Source organism: Rattus norvegicus, chromosome 15 (genome assembly GCF_021556685.1).
Source record: "Rattus norvegicus strain SHRSP/BbbUtx chromosome 15, alternate assembly SHRSP_T2T, whole genome shotgun sequence".
In the NCBI taxonomy this organism is placed as follows: Eukaryota; Metazoa; Chordata; class Mammalia; order Rodentia; family Muridae; genus Rattus; species Rattus norvegicus.
This window is the reverse complement of record NC_141548.1, coordinates 6955534-6977628: the sequence shown is the minus strand read 5'-3', so window position 1 is coordinate 6977628 and position 22095 is coordinate 6955534. Positions and strand designations below refer to the sequence as shown.

Here is a 22095-nt window from a genome sequence, read left to right as displayed (position 1 = left end):
ACATCCCTCACTCTGGCATAAGTCCAAAGGACTTTCAGAAAAATGATAGGGCACGTAACGCCATTAGAAAATTCATCGCTTCTCAGCCTTTTGGCTAAGATCAAGTGTAGAAAATTCATGCCAGAGTCTTCTGTCTAGTCCAATGGAACAATGCCTCGAAATACCCAGCTACAAGTTGTTAATCTATACGCCATGTCATGAACCATCTAAGGTGATAGCATATTTCATAATGCCCTAGTATGCCCTAGTAACAAACATAATTGCTTGTTTGTGGATTTAGGACACAAAGAAGAAAGTGCCTTTCATGGTGGTGGTCCACTGTTACTTCAAGAGTTCAAGCAGGAGGGCAGAGGCAGGGAGTAGAACATCCTTGTTTACATAGATAGTTCCATGCTAAATACAAACAAAAAGATCTTGGATTACAAATACAAAACCCCAAATAAACATGTCATTGCAGATGTGTGTCCCTTCTGAGCGCACAGGGTAAGACCAAACTTTATCATGCCAAGAGAACATTCATAAGAAAATTACTGGAGACACCAGGCAGATTAGAATAGACGTAATGGTGCCGGAGAGGTGGTTCCACAGTTAATACTGGCTACTGTTCCAGAGGTCTGGAGTTCAATTCCCAGTAACCACACAGTGGCTCACAACCATCTATAGTGAGATCGGGCGCCCTCTTCTGGCCTGTAAGCATGCATGCAGGCAGAATGCTGTATACGTCATAAATCTTAAACAAACTAAAATAAAAGTAAATAGGTTTGGAAAGCTCTGTGTGTTTTATGTAAAAAGTGCAACTACATCTATTGCTATCCTGCATAGATATCCAGTGGCCTGCGGCGTCTTTCTATTTCTGATCGTTTACTCACCACTTCAATATCTGAGACCAGTGTCACTTATGATATACTTCATCTAAGTTATAATGCACCATTGTCACTCAAGCCTGGAAATATTAACCCTTTGAAGGAATGTATAAAGAGTTTTAGTCAGTATGTTGTCACAGGATCTGTCAGGGGTTGGAGAGATGGTTCAGGGATTAAGAGTACCAACTGCTCTCCCAGAGATCCTGAGTTCAAATCTCAACAACCACATGGCTACCTACAGCCATCTGCAATGGGACCTGACGCCCTCTTCTGGTGTGTTTGAAGATAGCTACAATATACTCACACAAGTAAAAAGTATGAAAAAAAAAGGAAAAAAACGGGACCTCTCAGTATAATCTGGCAGAACTAAACATCATGGACTTGCTGGGTGAAACAGGGTGGCCTTGATCCTACAGGAATCTACCTACTTCTTTATCCCAAGCACTGAAATTGGCACTTGGAGTCACTATGCCCAGTTGTGAAGAGTCCTTTCATGGTCGTGCTGAGCAACTTTGCTTATCCTTTCCCATCAGCCACTTCTTTCTATGTAAATGAGACCATTTCTGTAGTGTCTGGTTTCAGGTGAATTCTGATTGGCTGTGTGATTCTGACATTTTTGTGGCTCCAGTTGACTAAAGAGGAACCCATCCATGGTTTTCTAGGTCTCTGAGTGTTTTACCTCTTTTAAAAATATTAATCAATCATGTTTATTTAAAGTATTACCATCAGAAATTTGTAATGGTAATTAAAAAAAATCAGTAAACAACCAAATCAATTTTCCTATTCTAGCCATATAAGCCAGCTGGACTTTGTAAGGAAAATGATCTAAAGTATCAGTGTCAAGGACTACAGAAAACTGCCACCCATAGGTAAACTGCCACAGTAAAGTGACTACAGCATGGCTCTGTCACTCATACCAGACAACCAGAATATACCTTATGAAAAGAATTAAAATCTATCCAAACCACTTAAAATACTTAAATGCAGAAACCTTAATTTTCCTTCAGTTGGGCCAGAAACCACCACAGACGCTATGGTCAGGGTTCCAGGGAGAACGAGTGGAAAGTTTAAGCTTAGGCCAACCAACACAGCCCTCGACTTTTCAAAGAAATCATTTACTGGGGTATACTGTAAACAAGGACTGTGGCAACACAGGAAACAAAGGCAGTTGGCAAGTGAAACTTCTAGAAGCTCATGAAAACAATACCATCCACACTGCAGACGGAAAAGGAGAGACAGGTAATGCCATGTTCTCTTCAGTCGTTCGGTCGTGCAGGGCATCAAACAATCGCTCTTTCCCACACCAGGATGTTAGCCCACAGGAGGGGCTGGCGGGACCTGTCCACTGTGAGGACTGGAGGGCTTTCCAGGAAGGCTGAAGCCTCTCAGGTTAGGAGGCCTCAGTAGAAAGAGGAGCACAGCGATCACCATCCAGGCCATCAAGATCACAGTGATGCTGATGCCACTGTCGCCTGAGGGCCCTGGCAATTCCCGAAGGCATTCTGTGTTGGTGCAATAGGACTGGGACTGCCGGAGCAGATTGATGAATTTTCTCATAGCGCGTTCATGAGAGCAAATACATTCACAGGGATCAAATCCCCCTTCAACCATGGTTGGTTACCAGCTTGTTTTTACTCAACTCTTTAAAGCCACCCATACAAGTGGTGGTGGGGACGGTGGTGGCCTGGAGTGTTCTGGATGCCCCTGTCGCTGCCACTGCTGCTGCTGGCTGCCACCCTCCTCCCCTCCAGATTAGATAGACCATGTCACTATTAGCCACTAGACCCAGATCTGTGTTTTGCCTTTTGTATGGGTGGATGCATCACGAGGTTGTCAAGTGTGGGCAGAATCTGGGAGACAGCTTTGCCTATCGAGGTTGGTGTTAGTCTTTGTATGGTTACCAGGGACCAATTCCAGATCCTCTGGAAGAACAATAAGTGATTTCAACTGCTGTGATATCTTCCCTGCCCCTTCCTCTATACCTTGATCTTTCTTTTTCTCCCCCCCCCCCCCCCCCCGGAGCTGGGGACCGAACCCAGGGCTTTGCGGTTGCCAGGCAACCGCTCTTCCACTGAGCTAAATCCCCAGCCCCATACTTTGATCTTTCTGTAGTCTCTCTGACTCCATCTGCCATAACGAACACTTCATCTCATAAAGCACGGTGGACAATAGCTACTGTGAAAAATACCATAAGTTGACAGAGCCTCCATTTTCACATAAATATATAAACACATAAATACACATACCTACCTAAAGAAACACAGAGACACACATAAACACACGCACAGAACACACAAAGACACACACAGACACACACAGCCCAAGTCATCATATTCTTTAGTAATTCTGTCCAGAGCAGAGCAGTTATAGATAGAAGAAAGTACAATTCCCAGCAATTTCAACTGAATATCATGTAATGCATATTTATGAAATACATATTTCACAGTATTTTAGGATTAGAGTACATTATACTATCTATCCTTTATTTTCAAAAGTATCGAAAGTTATGAAGAGAATTCCAGCCTAGTATCAGACTTGGGGCCATCAGAGTCAGAACAGGTTGGTGTTTGAAACTTTCTTTTATTACAACTGTTTCCTAATGTCACATAGGAAAACCGGCTTCAGTCAGAAATGCCTGTAACTACCACATGCATCTGAATCTCACCCTGGGAAAACCATGAGAATCCATAAGAGAATGTGTGTGGCTCTTTGATGTCCAGCTTTCCTGCAAGTCTCTTCTGGCTTGCACGGATACCACTCCTTGATTCCTCCCTCTAAATGGCCGTGCAACCTTCTTGCCTTGCTCTGCTGCTGGTCATTGACAATTTGAGGAAGGTAAAAATTGCCTAGTGTGTTAGTGAAGCAGGCCTTTGAATGTTGCTCTGAGGGGTTTTGGGGAGAGAATCGACATAAAGCTCACTCTGAATGGTGGTAACACCATAACTCTCAGGCCAGGTGCCTGCACTAAATGGCACAGAGAGGAAGCTAAGAGCTAGAATTTCCCTATTTCTGCTCCCTGCTCCATCCACATGGAAAGAGTCTCATTCACATCCTGCCAGCCAGTCCACTTCTACCAACTGCACCTCTCACGGCTACACTCACCCCTTCTAGGATGGAGTCTGTGCTTCCCGACTCTGAGCCAATGGAACCCTCCTTTCTTAAAATGCTTCTGTGACAGAATGGGAAACACGACCAGTGCAGTCACTGCTTCGTTCTGCCCTTTGCAGTCTCCTCCCGCCTGGTTCCCTCACAGCCTTTCCAGTCCAATGTGTCTCCAAGAAAACAGGCTAAAGATTTCACCTTAATTCTCCTTTGACTTGTCTCTGGTAAGTGCCTTTTGCTATATCAGCCCAGGTAGAAGAGTGAAAGAGGAAAAAGAGAAGAGAAGACAGTAGATGGCCTAGGCAAGGGATAACTGAAGTTCTCCTTGTAACACAAGCTACTTCCCAAGATATTACCACTAATCCAGTTTCTGTGTCAATATGGCCCCCAAAACCTAATCACCTATCATTAGAGCACATTTGCTGACACACTTTTATTGCAGTTCAATTTCTATTGCATGCCTTTTGAAAACACATCTAGGGGCTGGGGATTTGGCTCAGTGGTAGAGCGCTTGCCAAGGAAGCGCAAGGCCCTGGGTTCGGTCCCCAGCTCCGAAAAAAAGAAAAGTAAAAAAAAAAAAAAAGAAAGAAAGAAAAGAAAGAAAACACATCTAAAAGTGGGGTGGGCTTTTCCAGCTAGATTCATGACCTCTTCTCTCCCACTCAGCACCCATACTCAAATCACCTTCGGACATCTCGTTTCCTAAACACAGGTGTGGCTGTCTCTTTTACTTTTCCCCATGGGATAGTTTAGTTAGAATGATCTTACCGCACCAGCCCATCAATGACTGGCTTTCTAGCTTTAATGACTTAGGAAAATTTCTGTTTGTTGATAATGGAAATCGCCCACTGTATAAAGTCATTTGCTCCTGCTCTCAAACAGAGGAAAAGAAAGAGAGAAAAGGTCTGCCTGCGGGCATACTCAAGGTAGGTCAAGGCCTGTTGGCAGATTTTTCACCCTGCTGAGGTATGGAACCATAAGAGAAGGTGTACTTGAGGTTTAAATTTCTATTTACCTTGGTGGAAAAAAACGGAGAAGTTTGGGGAACGGGAACGAATGCATTGTTTATTTTAACAATTTGTTTCTGTTAGCTTGTGGTTATGCTTCCCACAGTACTACAGTAAAACAGGGCTTTGAGAAATATGCTTGTTGTTGCCTTGTACCCACCAGCATTCCTTTCATAACTGTGTCTTTCGTCTTCTTTTGGCCTTTCATATTCTGATCCTCATCTGCCCCTCAGAGGACCTTTCCACTTCCTACCAGTCAGTACACCAAAGTAGGGCCATGCTGTTTCAGGAAACTGGAATTTCTGAAAAGCCCATTGAATCTGGAAAGCAATATACCCCAGGATATGTCCTGTAGGTCAGAGTAAGATGTTGCAAAAAGAGGAAAACTGACTGATCTCCCACTTTGTGCTTTCAAAAAGAACAAATACTTCAAAAACTTAGTTTCTCCCTCCTCCCCATTACAGAATCTGATTTCAGCCCTGCACACTGTGCTCTCCTGGATCCATGGATGCTAAGCTGCAGGTTCTGGAGATGCCAACCCCTCAATGTCTGCTCAACTCAGTCCATTCATTCTCAGTTCCTGGAGTGATTGCGTCCACCGACCCAGACGCCCATCGCCGATCGAGAGTATTCCACGCAGCAGATCGAGTTCCAGCAAGCAGAAGGAATCTTCACTCACAGAACACATTGCGGACCTTACCTGACACGCTGAACAGAACTAAGAGGTTACTGAGAAACAAGTGTGTGTGAATACCATCCTATGTCGCCATCTTCTGGGCACATACAGAATTACATCCTATTACCTTACTTGGCAGTCCGAGGCTTCCTTCTACCCTCTCAAGTTCAAGTCACAGATGCAGATATTCACAGCCACCCACTGGACTAAGCCTGGGGACCACAATGAAAGAGTCAGGGGAAAGCCTGAAGGAGATGAAGGGTTTGGAACTCAATATGAAGAACAACAATATCAATTAACTGGACCGTTCAGAGCTCCTCGGGACTAAACTACCAACTAAAGAGGATACATGGTCCTGGCCATGGCTCCTGATACATAAAGTGTAGAGCATGTGTAGCAACAACTGGCTCATCTGACATCTATGGGAAGGGAGACAACTGGCCCTGTAGAAACTTGATGTCCCAGAGAAGGGGGATGCTAGAGGGGTGAAGTGGAAGTGGGTGGGTAGATGGAGGAGTGCCCTCTTAGAAACAAAGAGGACTGGGAGGGTATGGGGGTTCAAAGTGGAGAGATCAATGATGGGGATGACATTTGAAATGTAAACAAATAAAATGACTAGTGTATAATAGATGGTAACAGACGTCTCCATAAGGACTAGATATTTATTATCTGTAGCAGGTTCATTGAAAGTCAAAATCCATAATTGTTGTGACTTACTTATTATTGAAATTTCACATAGATGAACCCAAGCAACATTTTAACTTTTCTCCTTGAACCTATAATAAATCATTAGTTACCTTTATAACACAATTTAAAAAGCAATTAGGGTTTCTACTCTCTTAGGCTTCGATACAGTGCCTCATTTTAGCTGTCCCTCTCTATGTTCCCTCCATTGCTGCCTCGCCCTGTCTCTTCACATTTCACATTCCTATCCCTGACAGTGTCCCTCAGCAACCCATGAGTGAACTTGTACTTCCCTAAATGAGGACAGTCTGGCCCACGTCCCTAGACCCTCACACTAAACTGATCATACAGTCACACAGATTGAAGAATCAACAGCTAACATCCACATTTAAGTGAATATGTATCCCATTTGTCTTTTTCAGCCTGGATTACCGCATCCAGAATGACTTTTACTAGATCCATTCATTGTCCTGCCTATTGCATGCTTCCTTTTGCCTTTTGTAATTGTTAAGCAGCAATGCAATCTGTAAATGCACCACGTTTTCTTTATGCATTCATCCGTTAAGGGACAACTTAAATATTTCCAAATTCTAAGTATTACAAACGAGCTTCACTGAACATGGTTGAGCAAAGGTCTGTATTCTATGATGAATCAACATCTGGACATGAGACCTAGAGTTGTATCTTAAGGAACAACAATTTTCACCTTCCTGAAGAACCATCATACTGATCTCCGAAGTTGCTGTAGAAGTTTGCCTTTCCACCAGGAGAATATGAATGTTCCCCTTGCTCCATAACCCAGTCAGCTTGAGTTGTCACACGTGTTATTAACCTTAGTCATATTGACAAATATGAAAAGTGATCTCAGAGTAATTTTAATTTGCATTTGTGTGATGTACTAGGATGTTGAATATTTCTTATGAATTTCTCAGTCATTTAAGTTTCTTCTATTATGAATGTTATGCTTAGATAAGTAGCACATTTTAATTATTTTTCTTGAAATACAGTGTTTTAGTTTTTCCAATATATATTTATATTAGCCTGTTGGGCCCTACCTTGGGGTGTTTCCCTTCCTCCTCGCTGTGCCTTTCAGCCTGCTATGGCAAGAAGTTGTTTACACCTTTGGCAGCTGCTCTAGGCCCCTAATTTGGGGCCAGTACCTTCCATGGCACCCAGTCCTCTTGCTGAGCCTTTCAGCTTATTGATGTTAAGAAGTTGTTTACGCCCCTGTGTTGGGCCAGAACTTGCCACGATGCAGATTTTTCCCCTTTTCCTATTTTCCTGGTTGGGGATTTTCGCCTGCTTTATTGTTTTTCCACGGCTTTTGCCTCTGGTATATAAGGAGATCTCAGTAAAGCCCGGATAGCATTCTTTTAACACGAATGACCCGAGTGTGTGTTCCTTCTTAACTCTTATAGTCCTATGCCCGAATCTCAGTGTCTGGATGACACAGGCATCATCAAATGGAGGTCCCACCAAGATCGGGAAAGAGAGGACAACCTGACGAGATGGTCCCAGGAAACCAGCCAGTGAAGGAGGGACGCATTGGGGAAAATGGGCCAGGAAAGGTCCCAGTAAGCAGGATACAGAAGCACCGTGGGCATTGAAAACACATGCAAAGAAAAATAAAGATTTGGGGTAGTGGTGAGTAAACCTTGTAAAAAGGGACAAGGTAATAATGGTCAAATGTTTTTGTGTATGTGTTCTTTTAGAGTTATGCTAAAATCTAGAGAAGCAAAGTCAATTCTCATTGATGCTTTTAGGCTTTGGACCCTGATTAGAGACAGTTTACACCCCAGACAAGAGAGAAAATGGTTTGAGAAAAACAGTCCTCCCAGACTCTCCACAGATGCTTTGGCAAAAGAAGGAAAATGAGATTAAGCTTTTTAAGAGCTCTCCTAGGGACATCCTGCCTCCTTGCTGGCTCCTATTGGAGAAGTGCTCATTTCTGGTTCTGGGTCCTTTAGGTAGGATATCTGGGTCCCTTTGGTGGGACACCATCTAGCTCCTTCCCTCTATGTCTATTGTCTGTCCTTGGTGCACCAAGCTATCCACGGGTGTCAGTTTATGTCTGGGTTTTTCTTCTGGTTGCTTGAATGTTTTGTGTTTCATGTTTAAAAGAAAAAATGGTGAAAACTTTAAATGCTGGTTGATTCTCCCCTTGATTAAGTTTTAAGTCCTTTCAAGAAATAACAAATAAATAAAAACCGTTTCAATTGACCTTTGGAGCCGTGCATCCTAGATAACTGGTTATCTCTGGTGTTAACTATTATGCATGTCCCTGACTGGATCAGGCCTCAATGGAGGAATGTAGCTAGGAGCCTAGGTCTGTCCACTGGGGAAGCTCCCCAGGGGGCTGGCTAAATAGATTAAATAGACTAAATACACTAGCTGGTCTTAAAGGTGCCAGCAGCTTCAAAACTTCTATGGTAAGGGAGCTGGTGTCTGTTTCTCTTAGAGAAATCTGTGACTGTGATTATTGGATTCAACACGTAACAAGGTGCTTCTTTTAAAATGACAGCTAAAAAAGTAAAAATTGTGTTTGATCTAAATAGTAAAGATATGTGTAGTCACTTCATTTTTTTTCTGTTTGGTTTTAAATGTATAATACGCTTTACGTGTCTTGGCTATAGGTTACTGGCTTTTAAGTTATTGGGTATGGTTAAAAATTTGTAACATTGGTAACAGAAATTTGGCTTAAAAAAGGAGTCATTCTAGACAACACGTGGCATGAGGCAACCCAGGGAAACAGGTCTAGGTTGGGTAATACTTTACTATAACTCTTATCATGGAAACAGGACTTATAAAAGAATTTAGGGCAGTGTCTCTTTGGTTCGGTATTAGAGCCTGCACTATCGTTCCTTCATATGCCAGGCTTGGCCGTCATACTTTATAGCATGAGGAATGGACTTGGTGTTTTGAAGAGACTGGATTTTGGAGGATAGATAGTTTGGTGGAGGGTGAGTTTTGCTTTCCAAAGTTATGGCTGTGCTCAGGTGTTAGGAGGGAAACTTAAAGATTTTGGCTAATGATTGCCAGTGTTACATTGACTACAGTTTACAGTCTGATCCCAGACAGACTCAGGATTCTAACTCACACATATTTGTAATTAAGAAAAAATCAAACAGGTGGAGATTGTGACAAGGGTTGATGAGGCTATGGAACTCATAAGAGCATTACAGCCCGGTTGCTTACTGCAACTGCTATTTCAAGAAATACATATAGAATTATTATAGATTTAAGAGATTGCTTTTATGCTGTTTCTTGCACTCTTGGGTTGTTGTGAAATATTTCATTTCTTGTGTTTCCTTGGGTTTTGTTTGACTTGACCATACATTTGTAAGACTTTTTGAAAGAAAAATGTATTCATTTTTATTTATTTTGGTGAATTGTTCTTGGCTGACTTTTGTCTGTGGTTCCTCTGAATGCAATTCCCTCGGTGGCCAGAGGAGGCACCAGATACCGAGTTATAAATGATGGTTAAGCACCCTGTAGGTCCTCTGAGTGAAGACAGCAGGTTGCCCAGGTGTGCACCATGATGTCCTACAGCTTCTCTGCTTCCTCCTGCTCTTCCTTGGCCAGCAGCACTTTGCGTTCTGCCCCTCCATGGCTCTCACTTGGGTCTCAGTTCCCTCACTTTTGGGGATTTTAAATTTTCAGAATGTACAGAAAGATTACAATTTGATGTTTGACCTATACCTGAGAAGCTTTTTTGCCAGGAAAAGGGAGTTTCCATTGCATAAAATGGGATGGTAAGGCCAAGATTTCAGGAAAAAACATGGGTGAATATATTGAAACCATGACCCCTCTCAAGGCACAATCCATGAAACAACGTACTCCAACTTGCATACATTTAAAGGTGTAGGAAAAAAAATATTGGACTCTAGGGAACAGTAAAAATTGTGGGAATTGGATTATATGTCACATGCATGGACCCTGGGTTTATACATTTCAGGGAGAAGAATATCCATCATCCACGGTCTTTAGATCTTTGACTGTTAACAAAGATGTTTTCTCCATTTCAAGCCCGGATACAACTCTCCCTCTCCTCAGCAACTGAGTTGTAATGAAGGAGTGAGAACTCTGAAGCTCTGGAAGGAGAGTGTGCGAATGGGTGTTCCTGGCTCAAAAGTGAGTCTCTGGAAAAGCCACTGCAGAAACTGGCCAGTCTGGTAGAGGTAGTTAGCAAGTAAGCTATGGCATTTCCCAGTGACATCACCGGTAGTGTCTTCCCTGGAAATTCTCTTGTATCCAGGAGACACTAGAATGTTCTGTGATGTCAGCAGTGTTGTGGTGACACCAACTGCCTGAGCGATTTCCCTTCAGTTTCTAATGGGTTCCCGAGGAGGCATGTTCTCCAGGATCCTCAGTCTCTTTCGGAGGGACAATCATATCCATGCAGAGACCAGACCAAGGCAGAGGGAGGCCAGCCCTCCATCACGTTGGAGAAGAAGACGAATGGAAAGGTCCTGGAGGAGGTCAAGTGAGTACTGGGCAGGGCAAGGGGGATTCCTGGAGGAGGTTGGCTTGAGCTGGTCCTTCCAGGAGTAGGACGTATGATTTAGAGCCCCAGTCTTCCTAATGGCTGACCCAGACACAATTTCTGATCATTAGTTTGACAGAAAACCAAGAACTGTTATATGTCAAGGGGCTTTCCTTGGATCTCTTTAACATCATGGGCAGTGTCAAAGAATACCAGGATGAGCCTCTGTAAGAATAACAAAGTGTCTCTCTCAGGATCGGCTGTTGAAGCACTTCATTCTCAGCAGTGTCCTGTAGATTACGTGGGTAATAGATGCCAAGAGGGATACTCTCCTGGTCATATATCAAGGTCTCAGTCACTTTGTCCTTGAACACACAGACTAGGGATTCAAGATGTTAAGCAGCTTGGACTCAAGGACTTACCTGCCTCACATCAGACATTAGCTGAGAAGGTCCTCCAATTCTTCTTGTTTAGGCCAGCTTTAGAATTTCAGCGCCAGAGGAATGGCTTTAGGAGGTGTGGTCTATATCTATGATGGCATATGTCATCATATGGCTCTGATGGTGGGAACAGGGAACTAGCTGAGTTCAGCTTAGAGATAGCTTTCTTGCTCTGTCAGGGATTCACTGTATCTGTAGAACTGTTCATCCTCAGACTTCTGTTTAGAGTAAGCATAGTTTTTCTTGACACTGTGTCCACATATATGCCTGTTCACTGGTGTTTATCTACCTACAGAGTTTGATCAGAAGGCATCATCCCAACCCTCCACAACACCTGTTGAGGAGGAGAGAATGAAGCGTCTGGAGAACCTCAAAATTGCACTCCACAAGATGCAGAAGGAGAGAGATGAACTCAGGAGAATCCTGGCGGATTACCCGGGAAAGAATTTAAATGACAGGTAGTCACAATGCAAGTTCTGTTAAATCCACATGTCCTCACATCGCAGTAGGCTACAACTCCAGGGTGTCCTCATGGTCAAAAGCACTTTCCTGATTGTATCAGAATGTGAAGTTCAGATGGGAATGGGATGGTGGCACAGGCTATTTTAATTCCTACAAACGTAAATCATAGCCTGTGGCCTGATTGAATCACAGTCTGGGAGTGAGGGTAGTAGTGTGTGAGCTCTCATTGTGTGATTTAAGTAGCCTGGACAGGTGTTGGCTTGTGGGAATTTCTAGGTGCTCTGATTATGACCAATCATTGTTGTAATTGACGTGGAGGTGCTTTGGGTTCAATAGGTCCTGTGAAGAACTGGAGGGGCCCAATCCCACTTGGTGCCTCACAGTGTGTGACTGGACTGACAACAGGGTATCATTGGTTTTCTCTGATTTTATTCATTGTATTTGGAGATAATGCCACATCCTTATATTTAATTGGCATTCTAATTGTATTTGAGAGAGAGAGAGAGAGAGAGAGAGAGAGAGAGAGTGTTTTGTGTGAGTTTGTGTGTGTGTGTATGCATGTGTGAGTGTGTTTGTGTGTATCACTTAAGATCTGGGTATTCTATGTACTGATTTGGCCTGAGAATTATCCTGTGTCAATTTCCATGGCATGATGATGATGAGGGTGAGAGCCTCACTGTGAGCAGTAGAACATTTCACATCTGCTCAGGTGGACGCACATGGGAATCTCCTGGTGCGTGTTATAAATTCTTTTCCCTGTAAATACTGTTCATGTTCCTTTGGGTTTTCATGTAGCAATAGATTCTATGATTGAGAATTGTTACCTAAGAACAGGACAATAGTCTTCATGGGCTTAAGTTGGAGCCTGGATCGTGGCACAGGGTCCTCAAATGTTCATGGCAAGCTAGTCTATTCCTTCAAACCCCCTCAGGGAGCTCAAGCAAATCAGCTCCCTCCTTTTGTTTGCTTGGACTGCTGTGTCCGTGTTCATAATAATAAACTTAATAAATACCAAATGGACCCAGTACCAAGAAGTAAGGGCTTGGCATGTCCTAGGCTGGGGTAGTTCAGGATTCAGTCTGAATTCATGTAATTCTTGAATCCTTCATTCATAATGTTATTTCATCCTTGGACCATGCCTTACCACAGGAACAACTTTGAGTCCGAGATGCTCACGATGCAGCACGAGGAAGTGATGACCGACATGAAGAAAATGAGCGAGCAGGTCAATAGAGCTTTGGTCAAATGTACACACCTCACACTGGAAAATGACTGGTACTGGTGAGTAACTTACAAGGTTGTGACCCCAGCACAGGGCACAGCATGTGTCAGCCCATTCTTATCTTTGAAGTAAAGTGAGGATCAGGCTTTATAGTGTTTAAAGCAGACCAGGAAGCCTGTGTCTAAGGAAGGCTCTAGGACACACAGGACACAGAAAGATTGGCCTCCAAGCGACATTCTAATAAAATGGACAAATAAGCACACATAGGGATTAAGTCCTCTTCTGAGAAAAACTTGAATCAATGGTGTCAGGTTTTTGAGAAGTGCCCTGAGTCTTCTGGAATGTGGCTCTTTTCTCCATTTGACCTGTCTCTAGGTCATGCTCCATGGCTACTGTGGACTTGGACTATAATCTGGGGCTCTCTTTGGATCAGGACCCAAGAAGGAGTAATGGACTTGGAGACGTGGGAGGAAGTTGGAGACTGGCTGGGAGTCACCATTTTTTCTTTGTGTCTCAGCCGCAGCTTCTGCCCCCTCCTAACTGAGTTGTTTGAGCTGAAGAACAATGCCCAGAGAGCACGGCATGAGAACAGGGAGCTTCTATGGGAACAGATTGCACTGGAAGAGTCCATTAAGGAAACAACAAGGATCTGTGGGGAAGCCAGTATGAAAATCCGTGTATCAAGCAGCCTCAGGTAGGATGAATGAAGCATCAAGGGCAGGTTCTCCTGATATCTAAGCATAAACCAAGTCAAACCAGTTTAACCTTCTCCAACTTATCCAGACACTCTCCTAGGTCTCATCCAGTTGTTCATCTCTTTGAACATTTACAAAACTTTCTGTGATGTTAGCTTCATGCAAGAAACTGGAGGATTGACAACCAAATCCTCCTGCTCAACTAGAAAATGCATTTCCTTAAGGGGGATCTGTTGATCACACACTGCACACTTACATGCCATTATGCTAGCGGGATGCCATGTGGTAGCCGTCTTTGTAGTGCACAGAACTGATTAGAGTTCAGTTCAATTGCCAAAAGAATGGCTCCCATTGTCAGTCATGATGGAGCTTGTGGACTTTCTCTCCTTTTCCCTGTACATTGAAAATGGTCCCTTCTGCCTGTCCAAATCGTGGTTTACAGTGACAGAGCTTGAGAAGCAGTTTGTCCGTCCTGTTTTATGTCAGTGTTTTAGTGTTCTTTCCTGTGGCTTATGTCCTGGAGCTGACTGGATGAACAGGGATGTAAGAAAGACTTCTCTCAGGGTGAGGGTTTGTGTGAGATATGTGAGGATAAGAGGGAAATTTTTCTCCAGCTCTCTCAACCTAGTGTGCCCAAGAAGTGCATTCCCTACACAGGTTTACTCTATAAGGGATGGAGAGCAATGTCTAAGCTCTCACTTGACACATTTCCTTTGCCTAATCTGTATTCAGCAACTGTTCTTCCAGCATGATGGCCTCCCCATTCTTTTCTGCTTCTCACTTATGATTTCTGTTTTCTCTCTCTCTCTCTCTCTCTCTCTCTCTCTCTCTCTCTCTCTCTCTCTCTCTCTCTCTCTCTCCCTCTCTCCATCTCTCTCTGACTCTGTGTGTGGGGGTGTTTTTTGTGTGTTTGTGGGTACATATATGTGTGATCATGTTTATGACTATGGTGCATATTGTACTTTGGAAGTTGTTTGTTTTAATTGTTTGTGATATGGGGGTCTTATATATGTAAGTGTGTGTATATGTGTGCTTTTTCACATGTGTGTGTGAAGTCATCAAGTTTCTGAACACAGACACATATATATATTTATATATATATTGTATAAGTCTATATGTGCATATTTAGAAACATGTAAAAGTATACACACACACACACACACACACACACACACACACACAAACAAACAAACAAACACTCCGAGAGAGAAAGAAGAAGAGAAAACATAATCTTTCCAATTACATTTTAAACTGTTCTTAATGGGGTCTTGATCACTATTCAAACTATTTACACTGGGAAAACTATTCATAAACATTGATATTACTTGGAGAAAACTTGAATAGGGTACAGGGATGTGAGGAGAGGCTGCTGTGTAAAATCTATATACCTCAGTGTAGAAACTGATGACTCAGAGCTCTTCTGCCTTCTTTGCTCTCGGTGTATAGTAACACTGGAAGGTCATGTGGCTTGTTGTGTCTTCTCAGCATCCTGGTTATGTTAATCGTTACCTGCCACCACTTTCTCTCCAGATTGGCCTAATTGGTTGAATATACCTTGGCTTTGGAGTTTGGCCTGGAATTTGTTAATTGAAAGATTAATTTGCTTAGAGTTGAATCTTCAGGCAGAAGATGTCCAGGAGTTATGCTGAGGTGAAATCACATCTTTGCCTCAGACAGAAACTTAGGCTCAAAATCGTCCAAAGCACTCACCCTGTGTTGTGTTGTGGCAATCTTAACCATTGTTATTCAAAATCATTTGATCTGAGTGAAAATCATCTGTAAGGAGGGTTTAGAACAGTGATGACCCTCAGACATTGCTGGAGGTGTCAAATGGGTAGCCCTGTGAGAAGCCATGTACAACTCTTGTGAAAGTTCAACCTTTTGACACAGCGATTCCAGAACAAGAAGTAGGTGTGAGCAGAGAAACTGTGGCACATTAGTGTTGTAGTGGTTCACCTCAGAGCAGCCATGCAGCAAAATTATCCAGATGTCCACCAGTCAGAAAGTGAAAAGGTACAATGTTGTCCAGCCCTTCCATGGACTGTGGCTGAGTTTGATTATACCTGCCAGCATTTGGCTTTGAATTAGCCTTATCTTACTGGAATTATATCTGATAGCATCCCAGTCCAAGTTTTACCTTGGATTGTGGTTATGGAGATTTCCTAGCTGTTTGTGCTGGTAGTTTGTTTCCCCTGTCAGGTACTGTATGGTAAAGGGACCTCATATTGGAAAATGCAGCTCACTTTGCATGCACTGGGAAACAGTGGGCCAGAGGACTGAAGAGGCTCACCTGCCCCCCCCCCCCCCAGTGCTCTGTTTCCTGAAATCAGCCTCCTGTGCACAGCCTTGTGACCTTGCTAAGCAGGCTTGGCTAACAGGCCTAGATGTCACATTTCTAATTTCTGATTTTCATGGGAATACACTTTATTGGCTGAGCTGTCTTTAGGCTATGCTCACTGTGTACTTACCCCACTCCAGGTTTTTTTTTTTTATGCCACAATAGTAGACTGGGTGAACCCTTCTATTACCATTAACTGGGAAACTAACCACATTCTGCAAAATACTCTGCTTGTATATGTGAACAAATATATTTGGGTGAGTTCAAAAGTGTGTATGTCTGGGTGTCTGTCTGTCTGTGTCTGTATACATGTATGTCTCCATGGACAATATAATCTTCTAATGACCAGGATGAGGAGAGAATGGAGGAAAGTCTGCAGGACCCCCTGAATCAGCAAAAACTGGTCACTGAGCAAAAGGCCTTGCCTGAGAAGATGCAGCATCATTTCAGTGTCAATGAGAGGATTTGAAAGCACAGGATGAGAGGACCCAAGTAGATTCCCTGTACTTATAAACTGTCTTATTGGGTGTGTGACTTTCTCCATAGTTCTCAGCACCTGTCAGCTAGGAGCAGCTCAGAATATTTTTCTTGTCCATTTTAAAAGAAATTCCGTCCATGAAGTGTATGTGATCCATAGAGATTCTGGATATTGTGTACTGATCCCTCCAGTCTGTGCTCTCTTGTATTATCTGAGCCCAGTGCCTTTAGGTCTCCCCACAAATAGTTTTACGATACACATAAACAAAGGAGTGGTATAGTTTATTTTCTGCATGAGTATCTCCTTTGGACTTCAATGCCTACCCTCGGCAAGATTTCCATGCAGCATATTCTTGCCAAGTATAATATCACTTCAGTGTGCATGTACTTCTTGAGATATTGTTTCTCTGGGTCTTTGCAGATATTGAGGTTGTCATGTGGACCCCAGGCATATTCCTGCACTGGAGGAATAATAATAGTCTTCATTTCAGTGATGGCCAGACTTCCAAGGCCTTCCTATTGTTTTCTAGTTTGTTCATATCTCTCCTCATCTGACATTGAGACATTGCTACATGATATTAAAATATAATGTATACGTATGATTGGAATTATCTGCTGTTCACTGTTTAATTTTTAGCAGTTTTAAAAGCTGGGAAAATATGCAGGCCTGTGGGATCTCTTACCCTTCTCTCTTGGGCATGAGAGAATGACCTCAGATGAAAGATCATCCTGGATTATCCTGCTGAATTGTGCTGCTGTGTATGGGATAAGTGACATGGCAGGTTCTCACCAGGCCTTTTCCACCCCTAGGTCTGAACACTGCAGCAGAAGCTTTCCCAGGGCACAGAGCAGGATTACAGCTCTCAGAGACAGAACTGTCCACCAGGAGCACTGAGGGTGCAAAGATTGACACCACCTCCCACATCTCAGTCCTTGTAACCATACCAATCTTGGGCTAAATTTGAAAGACCTTGAGATGTGGCCTGGAACACGCCTCACGTTTAACCTTTTGACGACTTGTCCATCAACAACCAACCACTCCGAGTGAGGCAGGTCTACATTCATCTTGAGGAGATTTTTACCATCTTACCTGCCGTTCTGCTGTGTTTGCAAGGCCAGCAACAGGCTGGAGTTATATGTTGAAGAATCAGCAGGAATTGAATGCTGACTAATTTACTTGTTATATTTGTTTTTAGTTTGAAGTTTGGTTTTATGCATTTGGTTTTATTTGTTTACGTTTGAAGTTTTGTTATTTATTTGTTAACTTTAGTTTTTTAATTAATATGCTATATTCTTAAGGCTATATACATTGAACTCATTGACTCCCCACTTTAAAATGTTCTCGAATAAATTAATTTTTGCCAATAAATAAAAATGTGACCTTTAACCCTTCACTCACAAGACCGTCCTGAGTCGTGTGTGGTTCTTCCTCCTGTAACAGCACAAGTGTAAGGCAACAGTGGTTTTCTGCAAGTCTCATGCAGCTTAGGCTTCACCATCAGTTCACAGCAGCCAGAGCTGCACAGGAAACTGTGCTCTTGATGTAGACAGTGTATCGTGCTCTGTGGATCCCACATACATGATGAAAATTATCCTTGCTTTATCCCTGTGCTCACAAATTTAGCTTCCTTTATAGTGACAAACAAAGGAGAAACACAAGTATTTCTCTAATACATTAGAGGAAATAAAAACATTCAGTATAGGAATATAAAAAGCGACCAGGACACACAGAGCTGTATGCCTCTGCATTCCTTATAATAAAGCATCGGTTATAACTGCACATTTATTGAATTCCAGCAATTTTGGAGGAACGATATTTTTAAATTTTTTATTAGGTATATTTCTTTACTTACATTTCAAACGTTATTCCCCTTCCTTATTTCCATCCTTAAGCCCCCATTCCCTTCCCTCTCCCTTCCCCATATGTGTATCCCCTATACATCCCCCTTATTGTTCACCACTATTCCCCTGCACTGCCCCTGGAACATTTTCTTTATTGTTCTGTTGGTTTGTTTGTTGTTATTCTTTTTCTCCCATTTTTATTAAATTGGGCATTTCTTATTTACATTTCAAATGTTATTCCTTTTCCTGGTTTCCTGTCCATCAGCCCCCTAACCCCTCCCCTTCCCGTTCTAAATGGGTGTCCCCTCCCTGTCCAACCCCCATTACTGCCCTCTCCAACATTCCCTACGCTGGGGGTTCAACCTTGGTAGTACCAAGGGCTTCTCCTTCCAGTGTTGCCCCAACAATGTTATTTACTGCTACCTACGCAGGGTCAGTCCATGTGTAGTCTTTGGGCAGTGGTTTGGTCCCTGGAAGCTCTGGTTGGTTCTTATGGGGTTGCAAGCCCCTTCAGCTCCTTCAGTCCTTTCCCTAGTTCCTCCAATGGGTGTCCCGTTCTCAGTTCAGTGGTTCGCTTCAGGCATTTGACTCTGTATTTGACATGTTCTGGCTGTGTCTTTCAGGAGAGAGCTATATCCGGTTCATGTCAGCATGCACTTCTTAGCTTCATCCATCTTATCTAGTTTTGGTGGATATATATCCATATCTATATCTATATCTATATCTATATCTATATCTATATCTATATCTATATCTATATCTATATCTATATCTATATATCTATATATCTATATATCTATATATCTATATATCTATATATCTATATATCTATATATCTATATATCTATATCTATATCTATATCTATATCTATATCTATCTATCTATCATCTATCTATCTATCTATCATCTATCTATCTATATGGACCACATGTGGGGCAGGCTCTGAATGGCCGTTCCTTCATTCTCTGCCCTAAAATTTTCCTCCCTATCCCCTCCTGTGAATATTTTTGTTCCCCCCTTAAAGAAGGAGTGAAGAATCCACATTTTCGTCATCCTTCTTGAGTTTCATGTGGTTTGTGCCTTAGATCTTGTGTATTTTGAGTATAACTAAGAGGCGAGGATGCAAAAGAATCAAATGGATAGCTTGAGGCCAGAGGTTAGTGGTGAACACCAGAGGGAAAGATCATTCTTCCAGAAAGAATTGGCAGGTTTCTGGTAACTCAGCTTTACCAGACTACTTGTCTTGGGTCCACAGAACTCTCTGAGTTGCCAACACCAAGGTATGTTACGCCTACATACACTGGACAGTGTAGAAGGAGATGTCAAAGCCAGATGTCACATTTACACCTATGTAAATAAAAAACAGAGATCATTTACCCAGAAAGGATTGCATACAGGTAGCCAACGCTAGGATAAATTATGGGAACCTGAATTAACTGACACATGGCCTCCTAGAGTCAGATAAAAGTACCTGCTTGTTTTTATTGATACCCTTTCTGGGTGAGTAGAAGCTCACTACATCGGACTGAAACTGATCATAGAGCAACTAGAAAGCTCTGCTAGGAACTTTCCTCCTAATTTTGCCACTGACTAGGAATGCTGTCCTATAATAGCCCAGCTCTCATGGCCAAAGCCTATGAATAACAGTCAAAGATGTATGAATAGTTTGGAGTCTTTGTTGTGCAGAATTCTGGGTAGGTGGAAATAATGAACAAGACATTAAAGGAGACACTAAGAAAACTCTCATTAGAGTCCAGGAAAGGTGGAAAGGCTCTTTTCTTATTTTGGGACTGCTGTACTCCATACAAGGAGGGATTGAACCCTATAATATTATGTTTAGAATACACGCCCCATTGCTTCTAAGTCTTAGAGATCAGAGGTTGGCAGAATTCTTCAACTATTTTATTCTTGAAATCCTGTCTGTCCAGTTCTCTGTAAAGTCTATTACTTTGACTATCAGAGAGACCCAGTGAACCTCTAAATCTATCTACAATATCCCCTATATTGGACCTGGTGGTAGTGGGCAACGAAAGGACAATGAAAGCAATTTGCAATGAACTTACGTGGCGATGTTTTACACTCTTACAGCTATGAGGTTAGGTGGAATTTTAACATGGATTCCTCACAACTAGGTCAAGAACGTAGAAGCCACAGATGACAATGCCAAATAGACTCCCTCCAGAACTTCTGGACCTATTAAAGTTGAGCTTTCACCTGACCTCAAGCCCTTCCACTCCCTGCCCAACCTCCTGGATCTTACATTTGGCATGAATACAGGATCATGGTCCAAACTCTAACACCGTCAGGCCTGGCCCTGGGACCTCAGGAAGGTGGACACTAGAGAAGTGACGTCTAATGGAACTGCAGAGGACCAATCTCCGTCCACGTTGTCCTTTGCTCACTGATATCTGGTTATTTTTTGGAGAAAGGATTTGGAAGTTTATCATTTGAAGTAGGTGCACAACATTTAAAGTTGTATATTCACTGTGTAACTGGATTAACTATGTTACCAAGATCATTGCAACAGAGGGATGCAAAACAGAGACTTTGTGAGTACACATCCATGAATATATGTAAAGAAAGACACCTTGGAAGGAATGCACAATAAGAAAATGAAATCCAATATCCAATAAATTAAAGGTCTGGAGGGAAATACTGACTTTTGGGAAACAGGAAAACCTAGGAAATGGGAATGTATGTCACAGGAATGGATCTGGGAATAAAATTATTATGCAGAAGAATGTCTTCCATCCCATGTCCCGTGATCTTTCTCCCCATGCCAAGCCCCTGACGCAATCTGCCCTTTCAGAGCATGTAACTACTAATGGAGCAAAGAGAAATCTCTAGCTTTAGAGGGAGGAGATATGGAAAGGGTTCCATTGTGTCACTGGAGAGCCTCCTGGAGATGGCACCTCAGAATCTGGTCACCATAAGGAAAGCTGGTTAGCAGGAGGCCCTGGCAGTTCCCAGTGACGTCATCCAAATGCTCTCCTGTATGGTGGCCTTCTAGAAAGAGTAGCGTAAACTGCAATAAAAGGATACACTTGAAAGTAAAACTTGGAGGAAATGCCCTGGCTTATCTACATTATCACTGTGAACTGTGACATTGCTCTCTTGGCTTCTGTGGCCCGACATGAGGGCTCTGAAGCTATGCTGCCTCCTGTGAACTGTGAATGAGCTTGTGTCACACGAAGCATGTGAATGGAGTGAAAAGACAGTAGGAGGACCTTGTGACACTGCCCTCCCAATGGAGACATGGAAGTGTTGACAATCACAGTGGGTGAGTCTCAAGCTGCACTTTGAGACCCAGCCAGGCTACGTTTCACCTGTCAGCTCACTTCCTGCACATCCACCACAGGCCAAGGGCAGGCTCAGATGAAGCTCTGTTGAAGACAGGTGCTGTCCCTTGTGAGCTGTGTCTCAGGGTATGCGGAAGACCATTCACCCTCCTGTGATGTGGGACATCAGAGTAGTAAGAGGCAGGCAAAGGGGACAGGTCTGTGTTTGTTCTTCTTGGCTACCATAACTACATCTTCCAGGCTAAGGATTTGCTCATGGAAGTCTGCTGTGTCACATGTGTAAAGGCCAAGCTGTCTGAAGTCTCAGTAACACAACTGGCTCCAGGCTGCTTTCTCAGTCACTGGGATTTACACGCAGTCCTTCATACCTTGTCTTCTAGATCCACAAATTCTTGTCTGGCTTCATATGGACAAGGTACTTTATATGTCTTCTTACTAATAGTATGCTTTATAAGTGTGCTTATCCAGGGTGTTTTGTTATATATTTTAAGACTATTTTGAGTA

The 22095-nt window shown here is 42.8% G+C and overlaps 1 protein-coding gene and 1 pseudogene across 1 annotated transcript; one reads left to right on the top strand and one right to left on the bottom strand.

The window, feature by feature from the left end:
• Positions 1 to 2174: 2174 nt before the first annotated feature.
• LOC148000763 (small integral membrane protein 14 pseudogene) lies at positions 2175 to 2474 on the bottom strand (annotated as a pseudogene).
• Positions 2475 to 10287: 7813 nt separating this feature from the next.
• LOC148000762 (disks large homolog 5-like) lies at positions 10288 to 17852 on the top strand. Its single transcript, XM_087587038.1, has 5 exons — positions 10288 to 10815; positions 11551 to 11713; positions 12867 to 12998; positions 13457 to 13633; positions 17260 to 17852. The coding sequence occupies exons 1-5, from the start codon at positions 10665 to 10667 to the stop codon at positions 17342 to 17344; spliced, it is 708 nt and encodes a 235-aa protein (XP_087443164.1). The 5' UTR covers positions 10288 to 10664; the 3' UTR covers positions 17345 to 17852.
• Positions 17853 to 22095: the final 4243 nt, after the last annotated feature.

What these genes read in the sequence shown, in the direction of transcription:
- LOC148000762 (XM_087587038.1), top strand. Translation starts at nt 10,665, where the DNA reads ATGGGTTCCCGAGGAGGCATGTTCTCCAGGATCCTCAGTCTCTTTCGG. An exon ending in GGAAAGAATTTAAATGACAG is followed by an intron (nt 11,714 to 12,866) that starts GTAGTCACAATG and finishes GCCTTACCACAG; the next exon opens with GAACAACTTTGAGTCCGAGA. An exon ending in CGTGTATCAAGCAGCCTCAG is followed by an intron (nt 13,634 to 17,259) that starts GTAGGATGAATG and finishes TTCCACCCCTAG; the next exon opens with GTCTGAACACTGCAGCAGAA.